This window comes from Ovis aries, chromosome 5, assembly GCF_016772045.2.
Source record: "Ovis aries strain OAR_USU_Benz2616 breed Rambouillet chromosome 5, ARS-UI_Ramb_v3.0, whole genome shotgun sequence".
NCBI classification, from domain to species: domain Eukaryota; kingdom Metazoa; phylum Chordata; class Mammalia; order Artiodactyla; family Bovidae; genus Ovis; species Ovis aries.
Genome location: NC_056058.1, coordinates 77847895 through 77872539, shown reverse-complemented (window position 1 = coordinate 77872539; position 24645 = coordinate 77847895). Strand labels below are relative to the sequence as shown.

Genomic DNA, 24645 nt, shown 5'->3' with positions numbered 1-24645 from the left:
AGCGTCAGTCCTTCCAATGAATATTTAGGGTCGATGCCTTTTAGGACTGACTTGGTCTCCTTGCTGTCCAAGGGACTCTCAAGAGCCTTTTCTAGTACCACAGTTTGAAAGCATTAAATTCTTCAGCACTCAGCCTTCCTTATGGTCCAACTCTCACATCTGTACATGACTACTGGGAAAACCATAGCTTTGACTAGATGGACCTTTGTCATTTATCAGCAAAGTGATGTCTCTGCTTTTTAATACACTGTCTAGATTTGTCACAACTTTTCTTCCAAGGAGCAAACATCTTTTAATTTTATGGCTGCAGTCACCATCTGCACTGATTTTGGAGCCCAAGAAAATTAAAATGAAATCTGTCACTGTTTCCACATTTTCCCCCATCTATTTGCCATGAAGTGACGGGACCGGATGCCATGATCTTTGTTTTTTGAATGTTTAGTTTTAAGCCAGCTTTTTCACTTTCCTCTTTCACCTTCATCAGGAGGCTCTTTGCTTCCTCTTCACTTTCTGCCACTAAAGTGGTATCATCTGCATATCTGAGGTTGTTGATAATCATTTCTCTTGGCAATCTTGATTCCAGCTTCGTCAAGCCCAGCATTTCACATGATGTCCTCTGCATATAAGTTAAATAAGCGGGGTGACAATATACAGCCTTGACATACTCCTTTGCCAATTTTGAGCCAGTCCACTGTTCCATGTCTAGTTCTAAATGTTGCTTTTTGTCCTGCAAACAGGTTTCTCAGGAGACAGGTAAGTTGATCTGGTACTCCCATTTGTCTAAGAATTTTCCACAGTTTGTTGTGATACACATAGTCAAAGGCTTTAGCATAGTCAATGATGGAGAAGTAGATGTTTTTCTGGAATTCCTTTGCTTTCTCTATAATCCAACAGATGTTGGCAGTTTGTTCTCTGGTTCCTCTTATTTAGTTGCTAAGTTGCTTTTCTCAACCCAGCTTGTACATCTGGAAATTCTCAGTTCATGTACTGCTGAAGCCTAGCTTGAAGGATTTTGAGCATAATTTTGTTAGCATGTGAAATTAGTGCAATTGTATGGTAATTTGACATTCTTTGGCATTGCCTTTCTTTGGGATTGGAATGAAAACTGACCTTTTCCAGTCCTGTGGCCACTGCTGAGTTTTCCCAATTTGCTGGCATATTGAGTGCAGCACTTTCACAGCATCATCTTTTAGGATTTGAAATAGTTCAGCTGGAATTCCATCCCCTCCACTAGCTATGTTCATAGAAATGCTTCCTAAGACCCACTTGACTTCACACTCCAGGATGTCTGGTTCTAGGTGAGTGACCACACCATCATGATTATCCAGGTCATTAAGAGCTTTTTTTGTACAGTTCTTCTATGAATTCTTGCCGCTTCTAAATCTTCTGCTTCTATTAGGTCCTTGCTGCTTCTGTCCTTTATTGTGCCCAACTTGTGTATCTTTAATTTTCTTGAAGAGATCCCTAGTCTTTCCCATTCTATTGTTTTCCTCTATTTCTTTGCATCATTCACTTAAGAAGGCTTTCTTATTTCTCCTTGCTATTCTCTGAAACTCTGCATTCAGTTGGATATATCTTTCCCTTTCTCCTTAGACTTTCACTTCTTTTCTCAGCTATTTGCAAGGCCTCCTCAGACAACTACTTTGCCTTGTTGGATTTCTTTTTCTTGGGGATGGTTTTGGTTACTACCTGTACAGAGTTACAAACCTTCATCCATAGTTCTTCAGGCACTCTGTCTACCAGATGTAATCCCTTGAATCTATTTGTCATCTCCACTGCATAATTGTTAGGGATTTGATTTAGGTCATAGTGGTTTACCCTACTTTCTTCAATTTAAGTCTGAATTTTGCAACAAGGAGCTGATGACCTGAGCCATAGTCATCAACAGGTCTTGTTTTTGCTGACTGTATAGAGCTTTTTCACCTTCAGCTGCAAAAAATATAATCAGTCTGATTTCAGTATTGACCATCTGGTGATGTCCATGTGTACAGTCATTGTTGTTGGAAGGGGGTGTTTACTATGACCAGTGCGTTTTCTTGGCAAATCTGTCAGCCTTTGCCCTGCTTCATTCTGTACTCCAAGGCCAAACTTGCCTGTTACTCCAGGTATCTCTTGACTTGCTGCTTTTGCATTTCAGTCCCCTGTGATGAAAAGGACATCATTTTTTGGTATTAATTCTAGGAGGTCTTGTAGGTCTTCATTGAACTGTCCAACTTCAGCATTAGTGGTTGGGGCATGGACTTGGATTTTTGTGGTGTTGAATGGTTTGCCTTGGAAATATACCCAAGTACTGCATTTCAGACTCTTGTTGACTATGAGGAGTACTCCATTTCTTCTAAGGGATTCTTGCCTACAGTAGTAGATATAATGGTCATTTGAATTAAGTTCACCCATTCTCGTCCACTTTAATTCACTGATTCCTAAAATGTTGATGTTAACTCTTGCCATCTCCTGTTTGACCACATCCAATTTACCCTGACTCATGGACCTAACATTGCAGGTTCCTATGAAATATTGTTCTTTACAGAACAATATCGGATTTTACTTTCACCACCAGTTGTTCAGTTGAGACCCCACGGACTGCAGCATGCCAGGCTTACTCAAACTCATGTCCTTGAGTTGGTGTTGCCATCCAACCATCTCGTCCTCTGTCCACAACTGGGTGTTGTTTCTGCTGTGGCCCAGCCTCATTCTTCTGGAGCTATTTCTCTGTTCTTCCCCAGTAGCATATTGGAGACCTACCGACCTGCAGGGACTTATCTTTCAGTGCCATATCTTTTTGCCTTTTCATACTCTGCATGGGGCTCTCAAGGCAAGAATGCTGAAGTGGTTTGGCATTCCCTTCTCCAGTAGGCCACATTTTGTCAGGCCATGACTAGCAGGGACATGCCCTCCAGCCTCTCCACATAGCTGGAAGATATGCCCCGTGCCCTGGCTGTCTCACTGCTGGTCCTTGTTGAGTGTGTAAACCTTCATGGGCCATTGGGTGTTGGTCAATGTGAAGCCCGGGGCTGAGGCAAAGGCCCTGCTGCAAGAGAGTCTGAGAGAGGCTGGAGCCGATGTTGGAGGACACCCAGGAACAGAGGGCTTCCCTGGTTTTCTATTGCCTCTGGCTGCCCTGGGGCCAGTCCACCAAGCTTCTAATTTACCCCTCCCTCCCATGTTTTCCCCCAGCAACTGCAAGTCTGCTTTCAAAGTCTGTTAGTCTGTTTCTGTGTTGCAAATGAGTTCATTTGTATCATTGATTTTTAGATTCTAGATATAAGTGATATCAAATGATATTTGTCTTTCTGTGTCTAACTCTACTCAGTATAACAATCTCTAGGGTCCATCCACATTGCTGCAAATGGCATTATCTTGTTCTTTTTATGGCTGAGTAATATTCCACTGTATCTATATTCCATATCTTTACCCATCCCTCTGCTGATGGACATCTAGGTTGCTTCCATGTCCTGGCTAGTGTAAACAGTACTACAGTGAACTCTGGGGTGCGTGTATCTCTTCTAATTATGGTTTTCTCCAGATATATGCCCAGGAGTGGGATTGCTGGATCACATTCTTTTCTTTTTTTTTTTTTTTTAAGAATTTCCATACTGTTCTCTGTAGTGGTGGTACCAATTTACATTCCCACAAACAGTGCAGGAGGGTTCCCTTTTCTGCACACTTTCTTCAGCACTTATTGTTTGTAGACTTTTGATGATGACTATTCTGACTGGTGTGAGGTGATACCTCATTGTAGTTTTGATTTGCATTTCTCTGATAATTACTGATGTTGAGCATCTTTTCATGTGCTTTATGGTCACGTGTATGCCTTCTTTGGAGAAATGTCTATTTAGATCTTCTGCACATTTTTTGATTGGGTTTTTTTTTGATATAGAGCTGCATGATCTGTTTGTACATTTTGGAGATTAAACACTGTTGGTTGTTTCACTTGCAACTTACTTCTCCCATTCCCTAGGCTGTCTTTTCATTTTATGTATAGTTTCCTTTGCCATGCAAAAACTTTTAAGTTTAATTTGGACCCATTTGTTTATTTGTGTAGTGACTATCTCTTATAGTAGTTTTTATTTTAAGGTCTAGTTTGTCTGATATGAATATTGCTACTCCAGCTTTCTTTTGATTTCCACTTGCATAGAATATTCTTTACCATTCTCTCACTTTCAGTCTGTATGTATTCATGTCCCTAAGATCTGAAGTGGGTCTCTTCAGAGTAATTATTACTTAGTATCAATCGCTTATTATCAATAAGTAATTATTGATATGTATGTTCTTATTGGAGAAGGAAATGGCAACCTACTCCAGTATTCATACCTGGAGAATCCCATGGGCAGAGGAAGCTGACAGGCTACAGTTGATGGGGTGGCAAAGAGTCAGATATGACTGAGTGACTTAGTATGCAAACACCCACATGTTTTGATTGCTGCTTGGTTAATTGCTTTGGGTTTGTTTATCTAGCTCTTTTCTCCCCCTTCCTCTTTTCTTGTGGTTTGATGACTACCTTTAGTGATGTGTTGGATTGCATGTGTGTGTTTGTATCTATTGCAGATTTTTGGTTTGAGGTTCCCATGAGGTTTTGATATAGCATCTATGTGTATGAGATTGTTTTAACTTGCTGAGCTCTTAATTTCCCATGCATTTCTAATATCCTACATTTGTACTCGTCCCTCTTCTCATGGTTGCTGGTTTTGATATCGTATTTGTGTGTGATTTCCTACCCTTATGTTTGCCTTTACCACGAGCTTTTTGATTTGTAACTTCCTTGTTTCTAGTTGTGGCCTTTTCTTTTCTGCCTAGAGAAGCTCCTTTAGCATTTGTTGCAAAGCTAGCTTGGTGGTGCTGAATTAGCTTAGCTATTGCTTGTCTGTAAAGCTTTTGATTTCTCCATTGAATCGGAATGAGAGCCTTTCTGGGTAGAGTACTCTTGATTGTAGGTTCTTCCCTTTCACCACTTTAAAAGTATCATGCCATTCTCTTCTTGTCTGCAGAGTTTCTGGGGAAAAATCAGCTGACAACCTTATGGGGATTCCCTTAAATATTATTTGTTGCTTCTCATAATTTTTGGTTGTCTTTTATTTTTGTCACTTTGATTAATATGTGTCTCAGCATGTTCTTCCTTGAGCTTGTCTTGTATGGGACGACTCTGAACTTCGTGGACTTGAATGAGTGTGTCCGTCCTTATGACAGGAGTTTGGTACCTAATCTCTTCAAATATTTCTCAGGCCATTCTCCCTCTCTCATCTCCTTCTAGGACTCCTATAATGGGAATGTTGATGTATTTAATGTCCCAGAGGTCTCTGAGACTGTTCTCATTTCTTTTTTTCTTTTTCCTATTCCATAGCAGTGATTTCTACCACTCTCTTCCAGCTGACTTATTTGTTCTTCTGTCTCACTTATTCTTCTATTGATTTCTTCTAGACTATTTTTATTTCAGCTATTGTATCATTCATCTCTGTTCTTTAAATATTTTAGGTCTTTTAAAAATGTTTCTTGTATCTTCTCAGTCTGTGCCTCCATTCGTTTTCCAGGATCTTGGATCATCTTTACTATCATTCTTCTGAATTCTTTTTCAGGTAGACTGCCTATTTCCAGGTCACTTAATTGTACTTCTGGCTCTTTATCTTGTTCCTTCATTTGAAACATACTTCTTTGCCATCTCATTGGGTCTTTCTGTGTTTGTGGTCTCCTTTCTGCAGACTGTAGGGTTGTAGATCTTCTTGCTTCTTCTGTCTGTCTCCTAGTGGGTGAGGCTGGTCTAAGAGGCTTGTGCAGGCTTCCTAGTGGGAGGGACTAGTTCCTGCCCACTGGTGAGTGGAGCTAAGTCTTGTCCCTCTGGTAGGTGGAGCCATTTCAAGAGATTTATTTTCAGGTGGCTTGTGATCTCAGTACAACTTTAGGCAGCCTGCCTGCTGATGAGGTTGTGTCCTCCTTCTGCTGATTGTTTGGCCTGGGGTGTCCTTGGACTACAGTCTGCAGGCTGTTGGGTGGGCCCAGGTTTTGGTGCCAAAATCATGACCTGGGAGAGCTCACACCAATCACTGTTCCCTGGCACTTCTACCACCAGTGTCCTTGCCCCCACTAGTGAGCCACAGCCAACTGCCACATCCCCAGGAGACCCTCCCTACACCTGCCCTGCCAAGACCCATAGGTAGGTCTGGCCCAGACCCCTGTGTGGTCACTGCTTTGTGCTGGGTGCCAGTACATGTGAAATCTTGTGTGTATCCTCCGAGAGTAGAGTGTCTGTTTACTTCATTCCTCTGGAGCTCCTGCATGCAAGCTCCGCTGGCCTTCAATGCCAAATTCTCTGGAACTCCTCCTCCTGTGGCCAGACTCAGCCTGGAGAGCCCAACATGGGGCTCAGAACTCACTCCTATGGGAGAACCTCTGTCATATGATTATTTTCCAGTTTGTGGGTTACTCATCCAGTGGGTATGGGATTTGATTATGTCACGAAAGTGCCCCTCCTACCATCTGGTTGTGACTTCTTTGGATGTTAAAGTATCTTTTTTGGTAGGTTCCAGTCTTTTTTCGTTGATGGCTGTTCAGCAGTTAGTTGTGATTTTGGTGTTTTTGTGAGAAGAGGTCCTACTCAAGTCCTACTCTGCCATCTTGTCCAGAATCGAGGGCTCTACATATGTTCTTTTCCAGATACTTTTCCATTAAAGGTTATTACAAGATATTGAATATACTTCCCTGTGCTATACAGGTCCTTGTTGTTTATTTTATATAAAGTATTGTGTATGTGTTAATCTCAAACATCTAATATATTTCCCCCTCCCCCTTTCCCCTTTAGTAATCATCGTAACTTTGTTTTCTATGTCTGTGAGTTTCTCTGTGTTTTAAAAAATAACTTAACTTGTACTATTGTTTAGATTCCACACATAAATTATATCATACATTTGTCTTTCTGACTTAGTATGATAATCTCTAGGTTTATTCATATTGCTGCAAATGGCATTATTTTATTTTTTATGGTCAAGTAATATTCCATTGTATATATGTCATCTTCTTTATCCATTCATCTGTTGATAGGCATTTGGACTGCTTCCATGTCTTGGCTATTATGAACAGTGCTGCTATGAACGTAGGGGTACAGGTATCTTTTTGAATTACAATTTTATCTTTTCTGGTTATATGCCTGGGAGTGGGATTGCAGAATTATATGATAGCTCTACTTTTAGTTTTTAGTTTTTTTTTTAAGGAGCCTCCATACTGTTTTCCATCCTGGCTGCAGTGTTCCATCATCCTAAATGCACAACTCCACATTTCAGCACCATTGGGGATCCAATTTCCAAAATAATAGCAAAATTGACAAAACAACTCAAGCAATGAAGAATGGGAAAATTTCTGATGACTCCCAATTCACATGTACCCCAATGTTCATCGTGTGATATACACCTCAACATTTGAATCAGTTCCCATACACAGATGTATAATACTCAGCCAGGTGAATTGAATAGTCTATGTCTGAGCAGGATGCAGCATTTGGGACCTGTTATGGGGTGGGTCAGTTAACTAGATCCTGGGACCCCTGCCATTGGGCCCCTGCAGAGTTGCTTAGAGTCTTAGCTACTGGACCACCAGGGAAGTCCCATTTGTAGACTTTTTGATGATGGTACAAATTGACACTTGAAAATGTGTTTTTAGTTCTCTTGTATATACACCTAGGTGTGGAATTGCTGAGTCCTATGGTTAAATCCTTTAGTTTTACTTTTAAAACAGACCAGAATCTGTGTCTTCTCACCACTTCTACCATCTCAACCCTTGCCTTGTCTTCTAACCGGTCTCCCTGCTTTCACCTCTGCTCCACACACCCTGTCAGCACAGCAGCCAGAATAAGCCCCTAGCATTCCTCTACTCATTACACTCCAGGGATTCCCTCGTTTCTCTCAGTGAAGAAGTGAAAGTCCTGCTAATGGTCTGCAGGGACCCTTAACATGTGATCTCTCCTGCTCTGTTTCAGCCTCTCTGCTATTTCTTAAACATGCTAGGTGCACACTCATCTTGGGGCCTTTATACTGGCAACCCCTCTACCTGGAATGTGCTGTCTCCCTCTTCCCTTTTTCAAGTCTTGCTCAGATACTGCCTCCAATAAGGCTGACCTCAACCACCACGTTTAACCCCTGCCCATTCCCACCTAACAATCCCTAGTCCCTTCCTCATGCATCCCCTACCACCAAAACTGTAACCACACTTTAACATGTGTCTCATATGGTTATTTATTGCATTCATTGTTTACTGTCTGTCTCCCTCACTAAGAATGTGAGCTCCACCAGGACAGGGAGTTAAAAGTCTATTTCATTCACTGATGTCTCCCCAGGGCTGGCACAAAATAGGTGCTCAGTAAGGATTCACGGGGTGGATGAAAGAATAAACACTGAACATACGTGGCAAAAGCCACCCTGACTACTGTGTGTGACAGAGGAACTACCTGTACCTGCCTGAGAAGATGCTTCTGAAGGGGTTGAATAAGGGCTACCCAGCTCCTGCCCAAGGGCTGGTATGAGGGGCTTAATGCAACTTTGCTGCTAAACACACAGGCCTAGAAGACCCTCTAATGAGGGAGATTCTGGGATCCGTGGTATATCCATCAGCCTTAGGTACAGACAAGGTATTGAATGACTTGGTAACTATACTTATTAACGATAGTCCATTTAAGACTGATTAACATCAATAATCATACATGTATACAGGCTAAGTTGCTTCGGTCATGTCCGACTCTGTGTGATCTTACGTAGCCCACCAGGCTCCTCTGTCCATGGAATTCTCCTGGCAAGAGTATTGGAGTGGGTTGTCATGCCCTCCTCCAGGGGATCTTCCAACCCAGGGATTGAATGGGAGTCTCTTATGTCTCCTGCACTGGCAGATGGGTTCTTTACCACTAGCGCCACCTGGGAAGCCCATTTAAGAGTGATTATCCTCAATAATCATAAGAGAGGTGCACATAAAAACCACAGTGAAATAGTACCTCATACTTCTCAGAATCACTGCCATCAAAAAGACAAGAAACAGTGAGGATGTGGAGAAAAGGGAGTCCTTAAGCACTGTTGATGGGAATGTTAATTGGTGTAGCCACCATGGAAAACAGTATGCTGCTGCTGCTGCTGCTAAGTCGCCTCAGTCGTGTCCGACCCTGTGCGACCACAGAGATGGCAGCCCACCAGGCTCCGCCGTCCCTGGGATTCTCCAGGCAAGAACACTGGAGTGGGTTGCCATTTCCTTCTCCAATGCATGAAAGTGAAAAGTGAAAGAAGTCGCTTAGTCATGTCCGACTCTTTGCAACCCCATGAACTGCAGCCTACCAGGCTCCTCCATCCATGGGATTTTCCAGGGCAAGAGTACTGGAGTGGGGTGTCATTGTCTTCTCCAGAAAACAGTATGGAGGGTCCTCAAAAATTAAAAATACAGCTGCTATATGATCTGGTAGTTCTACTCCTGGGTATTTATCCAGAGAAAACACTAATTTGAAAAGACATATGCACCCCTATGTTCACTGCAGCATTATATATAATAGCTAAGACATAGAACCCAGTTGTCCATGGACAGATGAATGGATGAAGACAATGTGGTATGCATGCATCTATAGTGGAATATTACCCAGCTATAAAGAAGAATGAAATCTTGCCATAAGTGACAACACAGATGGACCTTGAGGCTGTTCTTAGTGAAAGAAGTTAGCGAAAGACAAACACCATATGTTTTTACTTAAATGTGGACTCTAAAAAACAAAACAAATGAACAAATATATTAAAAAATAGAGTCACAGATACAGAGAACAAACAGGTGGTTGGCAGTGGAGATGAGTGGGGGAATGAGCTACGTAGATGAAGGGGATTAAGAGCTACAACCACCAGTTATAAATAGGTCACAGGGATGTAATGTACAACTCAGGGAATATGGTCGATAGCACTGTAATAACTTTGGTGCGTAATCTATAAAAATGTTGAGTCACTATGCTGTACACTTGAAGCTAATATAATATTGTAAGTCAACTATACATCAATAAAGAAGTCATTTAAGAACACAGGTTTGAAATTGCTTTAAAAATTGTGTCAGCAGCCCAGCAGAGAGAAGCCTGGCTTTAGTCCAGCAACAATCATATACCCACAGAGCACCTCTGTGCAAAGTACCAACAGATGATGAATGCCGTGCAGTGTGGATTTCTAAACTGGGTATTCCTGGTCACCCATCATGATCACCTGTCAAGACTCTTCTGCCATATCTAGGTATTATCTTACTGGTATTTGCTATCTAATTGAAAAATTGTTTTGCCTTGTCTACTTAAGGAAATCCATTTAAAAAAAGAAGAGACTTTCTGTCCCTACCATAAGTAGGGAAGCAGACTCTGCAAACAGAAAATAACTGTAAAATTAAAACAAAGCAATGCAATTAAATTGGAGCATGATTTTGTTACCTGCTACCGGGGGAGTCTTAGACCTGCTCTCTCCGTTAAAAAGTGAGATTAGAAGTGTTAATGAGGTGTTAAATACACACCAGCATCAACTGGAGGCTTTCTCCTCTGCTGATTTGGGAGAATAAAAAGAGCATGGAAAGAAACTAACTTTCCCCATTTGTGTTGCCATGTTATTTAATACCTCATCTGTACAATGTATAAAATCATCACATCTTTCACCAGGGATATGAAGGGAATCCCACGAAAGGCAAGAGAAGAGGTCTTTGCCCTCAGCAGACTCTCTGCATCCTGACTTCTTCCCTGCAGGCATCTCCCTGGTCTCTAGGAGATGAGTTAACAACACCCTGCCTTGGGAACTAGATACTTCTTCATTTTCTTTTTTTGGCCACACCATACTGCATGCGGGATCTTAGTTCCTTGGCCAGGGATTGAACATGTGCCCCCTACAGTGGGCGCACGGAGTCTTAACCATTGGACCACCAGGGAAGTTGCAAGAGACCAGACATTTTAATGGCCGCTCCGATGAACACTAACAGTTCATGTCACGTGTTTTCTTCTTTTAAAGTTTCTAACGTGGCTTGGTTTCTTCTGAAATGTTTATTCAAGTTGCTTGTCTCTTCCGTTTCGCAGAAGGCACTTGTGGCATCATACAGATACCTCTCCTCCTTTCAAAGTCATTGGTGTCCTCATTTAGCCTCCCTAAACAATCAGTCCTCGAGGTAGGAGCTGGCGATGTGGCCCCTCCTAATAGCTCATCACTCCCCTACCTTATGTTCTTCGCAGCAAGTGCCATTGGAGCACGTGCTCTGTAATACACACTGTCAGCACAGCAGCTTAGGTGCTAAGTGCAGACAGCAGAGCGTAGAGTGAGGAGGAGGCTGGGCCTCCCTCCTCTCAGGGAAATCAACCTCCATGAAGTCCGACTTCAAACTTGCATGAACCTGGGGGTCTGTAAGCCCAGAGACCCCCAAGGGAGAAAGGTGGGGAGCCCACCCAAGTCATCATGGGTAACATTTCTGAGGTTTGCTTACCTCAGAATGGGGGGTTTCAGATTTGCCAGAGCAATGCCACTCAGGGCAGAGTTTGGGATCTGTTTCAAAGTAGAGCTGCAGACCCCTGGGAGCCCTAGGGAATTACATAAAGGGGATAACTTCACTCCTCACCTACAGACTTCCTGTCTCCGAGTCTAGAGCTTCTTATAAAGAACAAATGCATTCCTACCATCGATCAGGCTTTGTGCAGGCCTCAGCTCTTTACATATCATGACTCACTTGCTCCTAACAGGGGGTCTATGCTGCTCACCTCTGTGCCAGTAGAAGAAACAGCCTCCACCAGCCTCAAGAGGTGTCTGCTACATTCAGAGAGCTGTATTTCCAAACAGGAAAGATTCTTTTGAGCACAAGAGAGGGAGAGAGAGAGAGAACTTCTATTCATGGTGTTCCTGCTGACTACACGTTAATTACTTCTTAAATTGTGAGCGGCAAGTTCAACCACTCTGCTCATCTCCTAAGATCCAAATTAAGAGTCACAAAGATGGGTTTACAGATGAGCCAACACTTGGATAGCGGAGAATGATCTGATGTTCTCTCTTGGGGTGCATCCTTCAGAGGTCATCTCGTCCACAGCAGGCAGCAGGTGTGGGCTTGTGCCTGGTCCAGTGCTCTTCACCCAGGTCCTCTTCCTCTGCTTTGACTGCAGACATTAGTCCTAGGCGTGGGGCTTCTCTAATAGGACCTTTTATTTTAGACTCTTCCTAGTGTTTTCTGGATTCAATTTTGTTGGACTTTGTTCAGCCTGGCTTTGATGCCCATTTATTGAGTCTCCATGAAGCACTGGAATGAGGACTGTCATCTTGCTATTCAAAAAACTGCTAATTTCTTTTTTCTATTTTTACTGGTGTATAGTTGATGTATTTATTTTAAATTATACTCCAGTAAAACATTTGGAGTATATTATATGCCAATAAAATCATTTTAAAATACATGAAATTCTAAAATGATTTTTATTGGAGTAGCTTTACAATGTCGTGTTAGTTTCTGCTGTGCAGCAAAGTGAATCAGCTATAATTCGTATATCCTCTTCTAGATTTCCTTCCCATTTAGGTCACCACCAGGCACTGACTATCTGCTAATTTCTTTTTGTCTTTTCGGGAGAACCAGGAGGGTAGCTGAGGGGGTCAGTGAGGTTGACTGTGCTTTGCAAATGATTTTGTTTGGGTCTTAGTAGCTGTAGGGTGTCTGTTTAGCCCATTCTGAGGACTTTCTATTTGCTTCTGGCTGGTCCATCCCCAAGGTGTCCAGTGCCAAGAGGGCTCTGGGAAGTGCATTCTTGGGGGTGGAGGTCTTCTTCCATGCCTGAGATAGGCGTGGGCTGCCACCCCATTCCTATTGTTTTCTTCATCTGGAGACTCTTCCTCTCCCTCCCCCACTTCATAATGGCCTCAGTTTAAACGCCCCTTCCTCTGTGAGCACCCCAAAGAAATGGGATCCTTTGCTCTCTAACTCTTAGCTGTTTCATTTATCTTCACGGCCCTTGTCATTATATACATATGGGTGTGTGTGTTTTCCTGAGACGCCCTTTAGTTAGAAACTGCAGTGTGGTCAGTGGAAGAAGGAGAAGGTGGGACGATTTGAGAGAACAGCATTGAAACATATACGTTACCATATGTAAAACAGAGAAGCAGTGTGAGGCTGATGTATGAAGCAGGGCACCCAAGGCTGGTGCTCTGTGACAACTTGGAAGGATAGGGTAGGGGGTGGTTCAGGATGGAGGGGACACATATATTCCAATTAATATGGCCAATTAATATTGACGTATGGCAAAAACCATCACAGTGTTGTAAAGGAATTCTTCTCCAGTTAAAATAAATGAATGGAAAAAAAAGAAACTGCAGTGAGCTGGGTGGACACAAACCCTGCTAAGCCCTGGGGAAGGGAGGACGCCCGATGATGCACAGTGGGGCGACGAGGAGGGAGCTAGCTTGGCTGTAACTCCTGTACTCCTGAGGTACTAGCTGCTTCGGTTGTAGGGGGACGCTGGGTTCAATTTCAAAGGCTCTGGAACCTGTCAGTGAGGCACAGCATGGCCACAAGTTGACCTTTAAGGTTGTCTATTTTTGCAGCATGGGGCACTGAGGGCCACACTGTGCTCCAGGGAGCTGCTGCTTCCTTTCCTGTTCTGGGGATGGATGAGTGATCCCTGGTTACCTGAGGGTAGGGACCCTCTGGGCCTGATGCTTCCCTGACCCATGGCTAAGAGCTATCAGTTCCCTGGAACTTGGCAGGGGGGAACTGGAGTCCTCACTGTTATTCATCTACAATGCATGTTCAGGTGAGATGGCTCCATATTCTTTGCCGAATATTGGTCTTTTTTCTTCCATTCATCTATCCATCTATCTATCCAGATTTCCTTGTTTATCTCCCTGAAAACAGGGGCTCTATCTTGCAGTCCACTGCATCTCTAGTACTCAGATGAAAATATCTGTCAATAGGTGAATAGACAGACGGATGGATAAGGACCCTCATTTAACCAATTTCTCACTTGGCATGAAGCAGCAGATTATTTGCCTTCCTTGACCTGTTTATCCAGACCTCTGTCTCCAAGCTTCCTATGTCCTTTTGACCTTTGTTTCTTTTTTCTGTGATTGAGCTCTGAGTGGCTTGCAGGATTTTAGTTTCCCAATCAGGGATTGGACCCGTGCCCCCTGTAGTGGTAGCACAGAGTCTCAGCCACTGGACCACCAGAGACGTCTCCTGTCTTTTTGACTTGTGCGCATGTCTTTCTTCAGCCTTGAGCTCATTTCTACCACCAAGATCCCCTTCTTTCTTCAAGCCTAGTTTGAGGTGGGGCCCTTCTGGACTATGCCAAAATTTTCAAAACTGAAGTCATCTGCACATGCACTTCTTTGAGAGAAGTGTCTGCCTTGTTTCCACTGCATCCCCAGTAGGCATCACTGACTTGATGGACATGAGTCTGAGTAAGCTCCAGGAGTTGGTGATGGACAGGGAAGCCTGGCGTGCTGCAGTCCATGAGGTCACAAAGAGTTGGACAGGACTGAGCGACTGAACTGAACTCCAGGATGAAGCATGCTGGTGTCTTAAAAGTGCTTGTTGAATGAAGAACTGGACAAACACCTATACGGTAGCATAGACTTAATCCCATTTTCCATTATCACTGCTTATTTGTATTTGTTTCTCACCAGCCTTGTCGTAAGGTTAGGAGCTGGGTCATAGTCATCTCAGTACCCACGCTGTTTCGTTGCTTCACTAGTAATGGTGATGTTAATAACACAAGTAGATACCCTTTCATGAACATCCTCTATCTAAGTGCCAGGCACTGAACTTTACATACATAAGTTCATTTCCTTCTTACGATCACTCTGTGAGATGATTTTGTTGGTGCCCTTTTGCAGAGAAGGATACTACAGCTCAGAGATACTGGACCACCAGCCCAAGGTCCTTTGACTTATAAATAAAAGAATTTGAACCAGGTATTTCTGAGATCAGGGTCTCATCCTTTCCTCCTTCATAAGGTTGCTTTCCTCCTTTGAGTTAGAGAGGGCTCTTATAAAAGTTGTTTCAATGGAATGGACTTGAAAATAGCCAGGACATCTTCAAACAGAGCTGCCTGGATAGCTCACTTGGTAGAGCATGGGACTTTTAATTCCAGGGAAGATGCCCTCGAGAAGGGAATGGCAACCTAGTCCAGTATTCTTGCCTGGAGAACTCCATGGATAGAGGAGCCTGGCAGGTTAGAGTTCATGGAGTCCAGAGAGTCAGACATGACTGAGCGACTAACGTTTTCACACTTTTCTTCAAACAGAGCTAAGGACTGCTCTGTACTGTGATTGCGTGAGTGCTCTTGATCCTGTACCTGCAGTGTACACAGCCCTCCAGGATTCTCCTAGCATCAGACCTAAGACCTTGTTTCAAAGTCCCTGATAGTCTACCCGGACAACCACCCCACGGGAAGCCACTGCCCAACTGAGGTGGCCAGGTCCTTACCTGTCACGTAGTTCTTCAAGTCCAGCTCATTGCTGAGAGGATTGTTGCTCTTGAACATGTACAGGTTAAAGGGGGCCGGCTCCTTGCCCACATTTTTCCACATGGTGTAGTCTGGAGAGGTCCATCGTCCCGCCAGCACGTCATAATCACGCTGCGTGAAGTGGACTAGCTTGGTGAGGGGATCGTAGAGCCCCCCGTGGAAGCCAATGACCATCTGGAAGTCAGGGTTGGAGTCGTAATAAATCTCCCCATAGGCGGTGTACTGCAGCTGCTTGATCATGAGACCATTGATGCTGAACACAGCCAGGGGCGTCCCTGTGTTATCCGAGGCAACGTAGTACTCCTCTCCACTGCTGCTCTCCATGGCAAAGAGGTGCCCCTGGAGGTCATAGTAGAGCGAGGTTATCTCTGAGTTGGAGTGATTGTAGACATGGGTGATGCGAGTCGGGTTGTGGAGGTCGGAGTAGAAATACTGCAGGTGGTGGCCCAGGTTGGTCTTGTAGGAAGCCCGCCGCCCCACGCCATCATAGCGATATTGGACGCTCCAGCCACTGGCCTTGTTATAAGCCCTCGTTAGGAGGCCCTTGGAGTTGTACTCAAAGATGTCAGCCCCTCGTTGGCACAGATAGCCATCGTCATCAATTTTGTACTGCACGTCACCAAGCCTGGTTATCCGATCCCGGAGGTCGTAGCGCAAGGGCATGAGGCGCACACTGTTCCCTGGGTTCAGCAAGTGGAGGTTCCCATTGAGGTCATAGCTGTAGCGCCAGGTGGGGCGGTCATTGACGGCCACACTCTGGAGCTGCCCATCCCCATCATAGTCGTACGTGTACTTAGTGGTGTTGGCGTAGGGCCCCAGTTTCAGCTCCCTCTTGATCACCCTGCCCATGCTGTCATACTGCACCGTCATCCAGTACATGAGGGACCGGAACATCTCATATTGGACTTCCTTGATCCGCCCGTGGGTGTCAAAGTGTTTGCTGAGGGTCATCACGGCCGTGGTGATGATCTGGTTGATGTCATAATAGATGACCCCGAACTTGCCAAAGTGCTCCACTTTGCCGGAAATCTCATCATAGCGGTAGAGGTCAACGGGAAGGGGAGTCTCACTTATGACGGGCTTGATGCTTGCGATCCGGAAGCTGTTGTCGTGATAGGTGTATTCAAACCTGGCGTTGACCATGCCTTCCTCGGAGAACCTGTAGATCTGCTTGTCCACGAGTGGGCCAATCTTTCGGTACCTGATGGTGCAGGAGAAGCCCCCACTTTGGAGGTTGACCATTTTTAAGACGCCGGTGGTCTCATCATACCCAAAAGTGATGGCAGTGCTGTCGTAGACAATCTCCGACAGCTTGGAGAGCTTCCCATACTTGTAGAATACCTGGCGTCCAGTGCCCAAAAAGGATGTCTTCAGGATGCGGCCATCATCACTGTAGTCAAAGATGACGGAAGCGTTGCTTTCAGGTGGGTTATAAGTATTGCGGATGTAGCCAATGGAGGTGTGGGTGGACATGCTGTGCCGGGCGACGCTGGGCATGGTGACGGCATGGAGGCGCTCGGAGGAGTCATACTCGAATATGTACTGACGCTGACTCTGGAGCAGGAGCACCATGGACTGGAGGAGGAAAGGGGAAGGGAACACGTGAGTTAGCCATTTAGGACCCAGTGCTCAAAGGGACGGAATTTATTCCATGTCCCTAAATGGCAATTCAAAAGCTGTGAAGGATGGGGAGATTCAGATCAGAGATGTGGGGTGAATTGATGTCATGGGGTATGCTACTCTATGGATCATGGCAGCTAGAGGACCGTTCCCCAAATTTTAATGTACGTGTAAAATACCCAGGCATCTGGTGTAAAGAGATTCTGATTATATAGTTCGGTGCAAGAGGGCAGTGGGGAGGTGGCCTGTGAATCTGCTTTGGGAACATCCCAGGTGATGCTGGTGTTGCCTGGACCATAGTCTTGAGTTGTAAGGGGTTTGAAGGACTGAGATGAGAGGCACTGAGTTCGCCTCCAGGCTCAATGACAAGACATCCTGAGACTGGTGAGAAATGACTGCTGCTGGCCTGGCAGGGGACAGGTATGATGCACATACTGTTTGGGGGCACCCCCGACTAAGTCTCACCATAAAGCACATCCTTCATTTAGAAGCCACTGGAAAGATTAAGTAACCTGGAATCATTGATTCTTTGGGGGAAAAAATGACCTCCAACTTGAAGCCATGGGGAGATTCTTGCCTTCCCTGATTGACCATTCATTCTGGTATCTTCTGTCCTAATGAGAACAGTATTGAGAAGGGACCAAATAGACAAAAGCCCCTCTTACAGAGGAGGCAACAGCTCTGTCTGCAAGTGACCACTGCCATCAGGAAGCAAGAAGGGAAGAAATGGAAATGGGCTTGTGTAGAGGTGAGTCCAGGTGAGAGGCCCAGGCTGAGCAAACCCCTGTCTAATGATAGATGACGAAGGCAGTCTTTAAAAGTCTTGACCCCCCACTCCCAGAAGGGACCTCTTTTTTACTGCTGCTCCAACCTGACCTTTTCTGACACGGAAACATGAGTCTGGCACTTTCAGACACAGGGAATTATGTAGCAAGAATCTGTTGACTGCTTCAGCCAACAAGCCAAGTAGGAGGGGGCTGCTCCGTGTGCTGGAGTTTTAGGCAGAGTTCCTACCCTGATGGCTTAATTCCAGGCATGGTAGAAATGAATCACTGCATTTCCAGTTCATAAGGAATGATGAACTGTGCTGCTAGTGACATGATTCTGTCTGCTTCAACAGCACTTTTCTGGGGGAATAAAATCAGACAATCCATTCTTTTCGCCATTACTGAGTATCTAGCAGGTTTTTTTTTTTTTTTTTTTTTTGGCTGTTGATGGTAGTAGTGCTGGGCTATGAATAACATTTTCCTTGGGATTTCCTCCCTCCCAGAGGGTGGGAGTACATGGGAGCCCTGGTAGAGTCAAAGTAAAGATGTTAAAATGTCTTATGGCAAAGTGTATCAGGTCAGCTTAAAAAGAGCAGCGTGAATGGGAGAGACAGCCCCAGCTGAGCAAGGGCAGCATGTCCACCCACCTTGTCAAGGTAGGAATAGCTCCACACCTTCCCGTCGGCAAACATGCGGGACACGATCCGGCCCTGCTTGTCGATGTCCGTCCTCTCGCTCATGGCCCCACGCTGAAGGCCGGCCAAGCGCCCATTGAAGAAATAGGAGACGTTCACGGCTGCCAGCCCGCTGCTGGGGAGCCAGAGGAAGGGGCGGCCCACTTGGTCATAAATGATCCTCAGGGTGAACTTCCGGTGATCATCATAGATCTTCTCTGTCCGAATGTTCCGGTCATAGTCAATGGACAAGAGATTTCTTCCATGGACCTGGGAAAACACAATATGCCTGCTTTGAAAGACATCACAGGGCGTGTTAGCTCAGATTGCTATGGAGGATGTGGCTGGTGTGGCCAGGGCATGTGTGTGCTTTAGAGGAAGGAATACTCTTGAAGTTATTTAGGGAAGTGCTTCCTAAATGCCTTTACATCATAGTACACACAGGAAATGGTAATTTTTGTAGCATTCACTAGAATACAGAAACAAGGCTGGTTATGGCTGGAAATGACTGATTGGGGCATGGCCACCATGAACAGTTATATAGGCTGTACACTGCACAGCACAGCTCAGGGGTGCCATCATGTAAACCATGTAAATGGTGAAATTACATGGCCATCCACAATAGCCCTGGACCCCAGGGTTCTGACTGTCCTGCCTGGCCATCTTGGCAAGCAAGATAATTTGTATATTTATACACTTAAAACCCTTTTTGGGCAAGTCATCAACTAATGGGTAGCTAATGATCTTTGAGGGCAGGTGCCAAGATTTGTTCCCAAATCTTTTTTTTTTTGTTCCCAAATCTTAAAAGGTACCCAGGAAGGTGAGGAGAAGCTCTTAGAAATCCATGTTTTACCATGATCTGGGAATACAAAGCCTTATTCCTACGTGAAATCCTTTAATTCTCCCACCTAGAGAAAAATCTCGCCATTGCCAAGGATGCAAGACACCAGTGGGATAATAGCAACAGGGCTGGGGAATTCCAACAAAGGGAAGAACTGATTCACTTAGATTTCAAGGGAACAACCCAGATATAATTTAATATTTGTTTAGCAGTTGATCTGTTTAGAGAAGAGAGCCTCTCTCCGAAGGCAGAGCTGAGAGACTAGACTCTGGGTATGGGGACATGAGAGGGACTCTAGAGATTCAGCTAGCCTGGAGTGGATGCCTGGAATTGAAGGGAATGAGGCCAACTCAGCCCAGGCTCTTTCAACATAATTGACTGCAAATCTGCACCTCCCTGGGGTGACTGCTGAAGGCAAGAGAAGGTATAAACATGCAGAAGGAAAGGATGTGAAAGATGTCTGGTACCTCCCCACCTTCTAGTAATAATTCAATAGCACTTAACAATAATAATGATGATAATACTAACTTTGACACATGTTCAGAGCCAGTCTATATAGGCATTATCTTGGGCAAGTTACATCCACTGTCGGAGCTGATGCTCACAAATGAGGAAAACAAGCCTCGAACAGAGGTTATACACTTGCCCAAGGTCATGCTGCAATGAAGTGGTAGGTTAGTCTGGGACTTAGGTCTTTAGACTTTGACCAGTTAACCAACCAGCTCTACTATTTCCCACACTTTATACTGGATATACATTGAGTGTCCTGAGATGTGTCAAATGACTGTAAAGCACTGCCACAGCCCTTGAAGGGTTCCACATTGCAGCTTTGGTGGGGGGACTAGGAATAATTCTAATATGACAGACACCTATTATACTGGGGAGCAGCACTTTACCCAGGTAAAGAACTACATTTCACAGCTTTCTTGAGACTTGGGTAGGGGCAAAGTGATTTAAGTAGTAGTCGTTGGCTGGGTCTGCTGGGAACCTTGAAGAAAGCAGACGTAGCCAGGAAGCAAGCACCCCTTTCATTCTTCCTCCGTCCTTTCCTTAGGTGGAATGTGGATGTGATCACTGGCGCTCCAGTATTCACTTTGTGAATATGGGGTGACTTTGAGGATGTTAAACCTCATCCGGAGAAAGAGTCTAGATCCCTGTCAACCTAGGTGTCTTCAAGATGACCTAGGTCATCTGTACCAGCCATGAATTGCTTACCCCTAGGAGCAGGGAAGGGCTACCCACTCCAAGTATTCTTGCCTGGAGAATTCCATGGACAGAGAAGCCTGGCAGACTACAGTCCATGGAGTCACAAAGAGTCAGACATGACTGAGTTACTAGCACTTTCACTTTTCAGACTCCGTTTAGAGCGTGAGAATAATGTCTATATCTTGTATACTCTCCTGTTATTTCTAATCTGTTACCAGCAGTTGAAGCTAATCTAAACTGATAAAAGTCCCTGATGCTTTGACAGATACTGTGCTAAGTGCTTTACATACTTGATTCCATTTTATTCTCACACATAGGTAAAAATTATATTATATATGGGCATCCAAGCTCGAGGGGGTCACACAGCTAGAGAAGTGCCAGGATCTGAGCCCAGGACTACCTGATTCCCCAAACCATTGCTGTTTTCATGAAATCATCCCAGAGAAAAGGGGACAGAACATGTGAGATAGAACATTTATCTAAAGCATGAAAGAGAATAAAGGTGTGAGTTCTTGGGATTTTAAGGAAATCCAACTCTAAGTGAAAGATTCATATCACCAAACCTGCAGTAATTGGAAGAATCCAAAAAAGGAGTATGGCAGACTATTTCTAACATGTCCGAAAGTTAATGCTGTCAGAATCACTGAAGATGCTGAAGATATGGTATTAGAGTTATCATAACCAGAGCAAACCACAAGCTTGGGTTAGAAAGATCACTTCCTCTGGGAACAGAAATTTGGCCACACTGGGTCGCTTCATTTGGGACAAGAGCAGCAGAAGGCCACCAATATTCTTAAGCCTATTGTCTCAGGATTTCAGTTCAAGACCTTGTGAACATTTTATTCGGCAGAATGAAACGTGGCAACAGTGAGGAAGGATTTTCAGGATTTCCTGAGCCGCCTGTACCTGTGTATTTCCTACTTCCTCAGTCATCCGTCCATCCCTTTCCTGTTTTCCCGTGTGTCTCTTCACTAATATCACATAGCCCCCAGGACATTTATTATTGATTAAACATTACATCTCTGCCAATGTCAAGCATGGTGCCTGCCCTGGAGTGCAAGGAGGAACACCACCAACAGAGCAACACGTCCTGAGAACTTTGCGATGGGCTTGGTGTGTTCTCAGCACTGCCCATGTTTTTCTTGTTTAATCCTCACAACACTCACAGGCAGGCACTATTATCCTCATATTACATGCAAGGCACAGATGGTTAAAGTGCTGTGCTCACGCTTACACAGTAAGCGTTGGGCCCAGGATCGCAATCCTGAGCTCACCACCTCCACCCCTAGGTTGTACCGTTGCCCCCGACACCCCCACCCCATGGGCGGCTCTCCATCAGACGTGCGATTCTAAACCATCGGGGATGCTCTCTCAAAGCAGGGCTGCTGCACTGACTCCACCACTGCTGAATCAGCCTCCCAGGGAATCAAAGCTGGGCGATCCTGACGAGTACTACTGGCTAAAATACTTAGTGTGCCATAGGCTCTATCTTCAGTTACCTGGGGGAGACCAACAGGCAAATCATATATCCGTAATATAATTGTGTGTGTATGCATGTAAGTATAATGCTATAACATGTATTCATGGGGGATACTAACATGTAAATCATATGTGCAAGCATGACTATCATAGTAACAACTATCTTAGTATATGAAGGTGTTGAGAATGCAGAAAAAACAGAATAGTGGGCAAGCACAGAAGAGGGTTCCCAAACCTCTGACTGCTACCATTTGGGTTTACTGCTGTTACTGAAAAGCTAATGAGGCCCAGGTACACCAACCATAAAAAAGTAATAAGTACTAATCATTCAGTTCAGTTCAGTTCAGTCGCTCAGTCGTGTCCGACTCTTTGCGACCCCATTAGCCACTGATAATTCAGGGTGGGAATGGGATTTTATTATAGAGCTAATTTGAGATTTCCCACTGTTTATTGAGATAATTGGGCTTCTCTAGTGGCTCAGACAGTAAAGCATCTGCCTGGAATGCAGGAAACCCGGGTTCGATCCCTGGGTCGGGAAGATCTGGCGAAGGAAATGGCAACCCACTCCAGTATTCTTGCCTGGAAAATCCCATGGACAGAGGAGCCTGGTAGGTTACAGTCCATGAGGTCACAAAGAGTCAGACATGACTGAGTGTCCTCACTTCACTTCACTTCATTGAGATAACTGATATATCTCATTGTATAAGTTTAAAGTGTACAGCACAGTGATTTAACTTACATATATTAAGAAATGATTACCACAATAAATTAGGTTAAATCCATCATCTCATATAGATACAAAAAAAGGGAAGAGTCTTAGGATTTACCCTCTTCACACCTTTCTTTAAAATCAATGATTTTTAAGTTTATTTTTAAAGTTAAGATCAAATTGACATACAGTATTCTATTAGTTTCAGGTATGCTGCTGCTGCTGCTAAGTCGCTTCAGTCGTGTCCAACTCTGTGCTATCCCTTAGACGGCAGCCCATGAGGCTCCTCTGTCCTCGGGATTCTCCAGGCAAGAATACTGGAGTGGGCTGCCATTTCATACAACAGAACAATTCAATAGTGTATGTACTGTAAACAATCAGCTCAGTAAGTCTAGTTATCACTGATCACTGTACACAGTTGTGAAATACTTTTTCCTGTGATGAGGACTTCTAAGATTTACTCTTCAATTCAGTTAAGTCGCTCAGTCGTGTCCGACTCTTTGCGATCCCATGAATCGCAGCAGGCCAGGCCTCCCTGTCCATCGAGTCGGTGATGCCATCCAGCCATCTCATCCTCTGTCGTCCCTTTCTCCTCCTGCCCCCAATCCCTCCCAGCATCAGGGTCTTTTCCAATGAGTCAACTCTTTGCATGAGGTGGCCAAAGTATTGGAGTTTCAGCTTTAGCATCAGTCCTTCCAATGAACACTCAGGACTGATCTCCTTCAGAATGGATTGGTTGGATCTTCTTGCAGTCCAAGGGACTCTCAAGAGTTAGCAACTTTCAAATATGCAATACAGTGTTAACCATAAACACCATGCTGTACATTACAACTTATTTAAGTGTAAGTTTGAATCTTTTGACTCCCTTTCCTCATTTTAATCACCCCAACCCCTTACCACTGTCAACCACCAATCTGTTTTCAGTAACTATAATCTTTTTTTTTTTTTTTTAAGATTCCATATATAAGTGAGATCATATGGTATTTGTCTTTTTCTGTCTGACTTATTTCACTTCACATAATGCCTTCAAGGTTCATCCATATCACAAATGGCAATATTTCATTCCTTTTTTTTTTGGCAGGGTCAGAATAGTTTTCCATTGTGTGTGTGTGTGTGTGTGTGTGTGTGTGTGTATCACATCTTCTGTATTCATCCTTGATGGACACTTAGGTTGCTTCGATGTCTTGGTTTGTTGTGAATATGCTGCAGTGAATGCTGGGGTGCCTATTTTGTTGGCTTTGTGTTTTCATTTTATTCATATATATATCCAGGAGTGGGACTGCTGGGTCATATGGTAGTTCTATTTTTCATTTTTTTGTTTTCGAGGAAGCGCGATACTATTTCCACAGTGACTGCATCAGTTTGCACTCCTACCAACAGTGCATGCAGTTTCCCTTTACAACCTCACCAACATTCATTGTCATTTTCATAACAGCCATTCTAATAGGTGTGAGGTATTAATAATATCTCATTATGGTTTTGATTTGAACATCCCTAATTATCAATGATGTTGAGCACCTTTCCAGGTGCCTATTGGCCATCTATATGTCTTCTCTGGAAAAATGTCTATATAAATCCTATTTGTCAGTAGAAGTGTTTTTTGTTTTTCTGCTATTGAGTTGTATGAGTTCTTTTTGTATTTTGGGTATTAAGCCATTAATAGATATATGATTTGTAAATGTTAAAAAAATGTTATAATAAAAAGGTTGTCTTTTCATTTTGTGGATGGTTTCCTTTGCTGTGTGTAAGCTTTTTTAGTTTGATGTAGTCCCACTTTTGATTTTTGCTTTTATTGCTTTTGCTTAGGTGGCAAATCCAAAACATCATCCTTCAGATGAATGTCAAAAAGCTTACCGCCTATGTTTTTCCCTCAGTTTTACAGCTTTAGGTCTTAT

The 24645-nt window shown here is 44.0% G+C and overlaps 1 protein-coding gene and 1 long non-coding RNA gene across 2 annotated transcripts in view; one reads left to right on the top strand and one right to left on the bottom strand.

Annotated features, from left to right (window-relative positions):
• TENM2 (teneurin transmembrane protein 2) overlaps positions 1-24645 on the bottom strand; it is a 1394720-nt gene that overhangs the window by 8548 nt on the left and 1361527 nt on the right. The window contains exons 29-30 of the mRNA XM_060415963.1: positions 18489-18785; positions 15415-17029 (exon numbers count right to left, since the gene is read on the bottom strand). Of these exons, the coding sequence (XP_060271946.1) occupies positions 15415-17029; positions 18489-18785 (1912 nt within the window). The remainder of the gene's footprint in view (positions 1-15414; positions 17030-18488; positions 18786-24645) is intronic.
• Positions 1-24645, top strand: part of LOC105606741 (uncharacterized) — a 76472-nt gene that overhangs the window by 24227 nt on the left and 27600 nt on the right. The window lies entirely within an intron of this gene.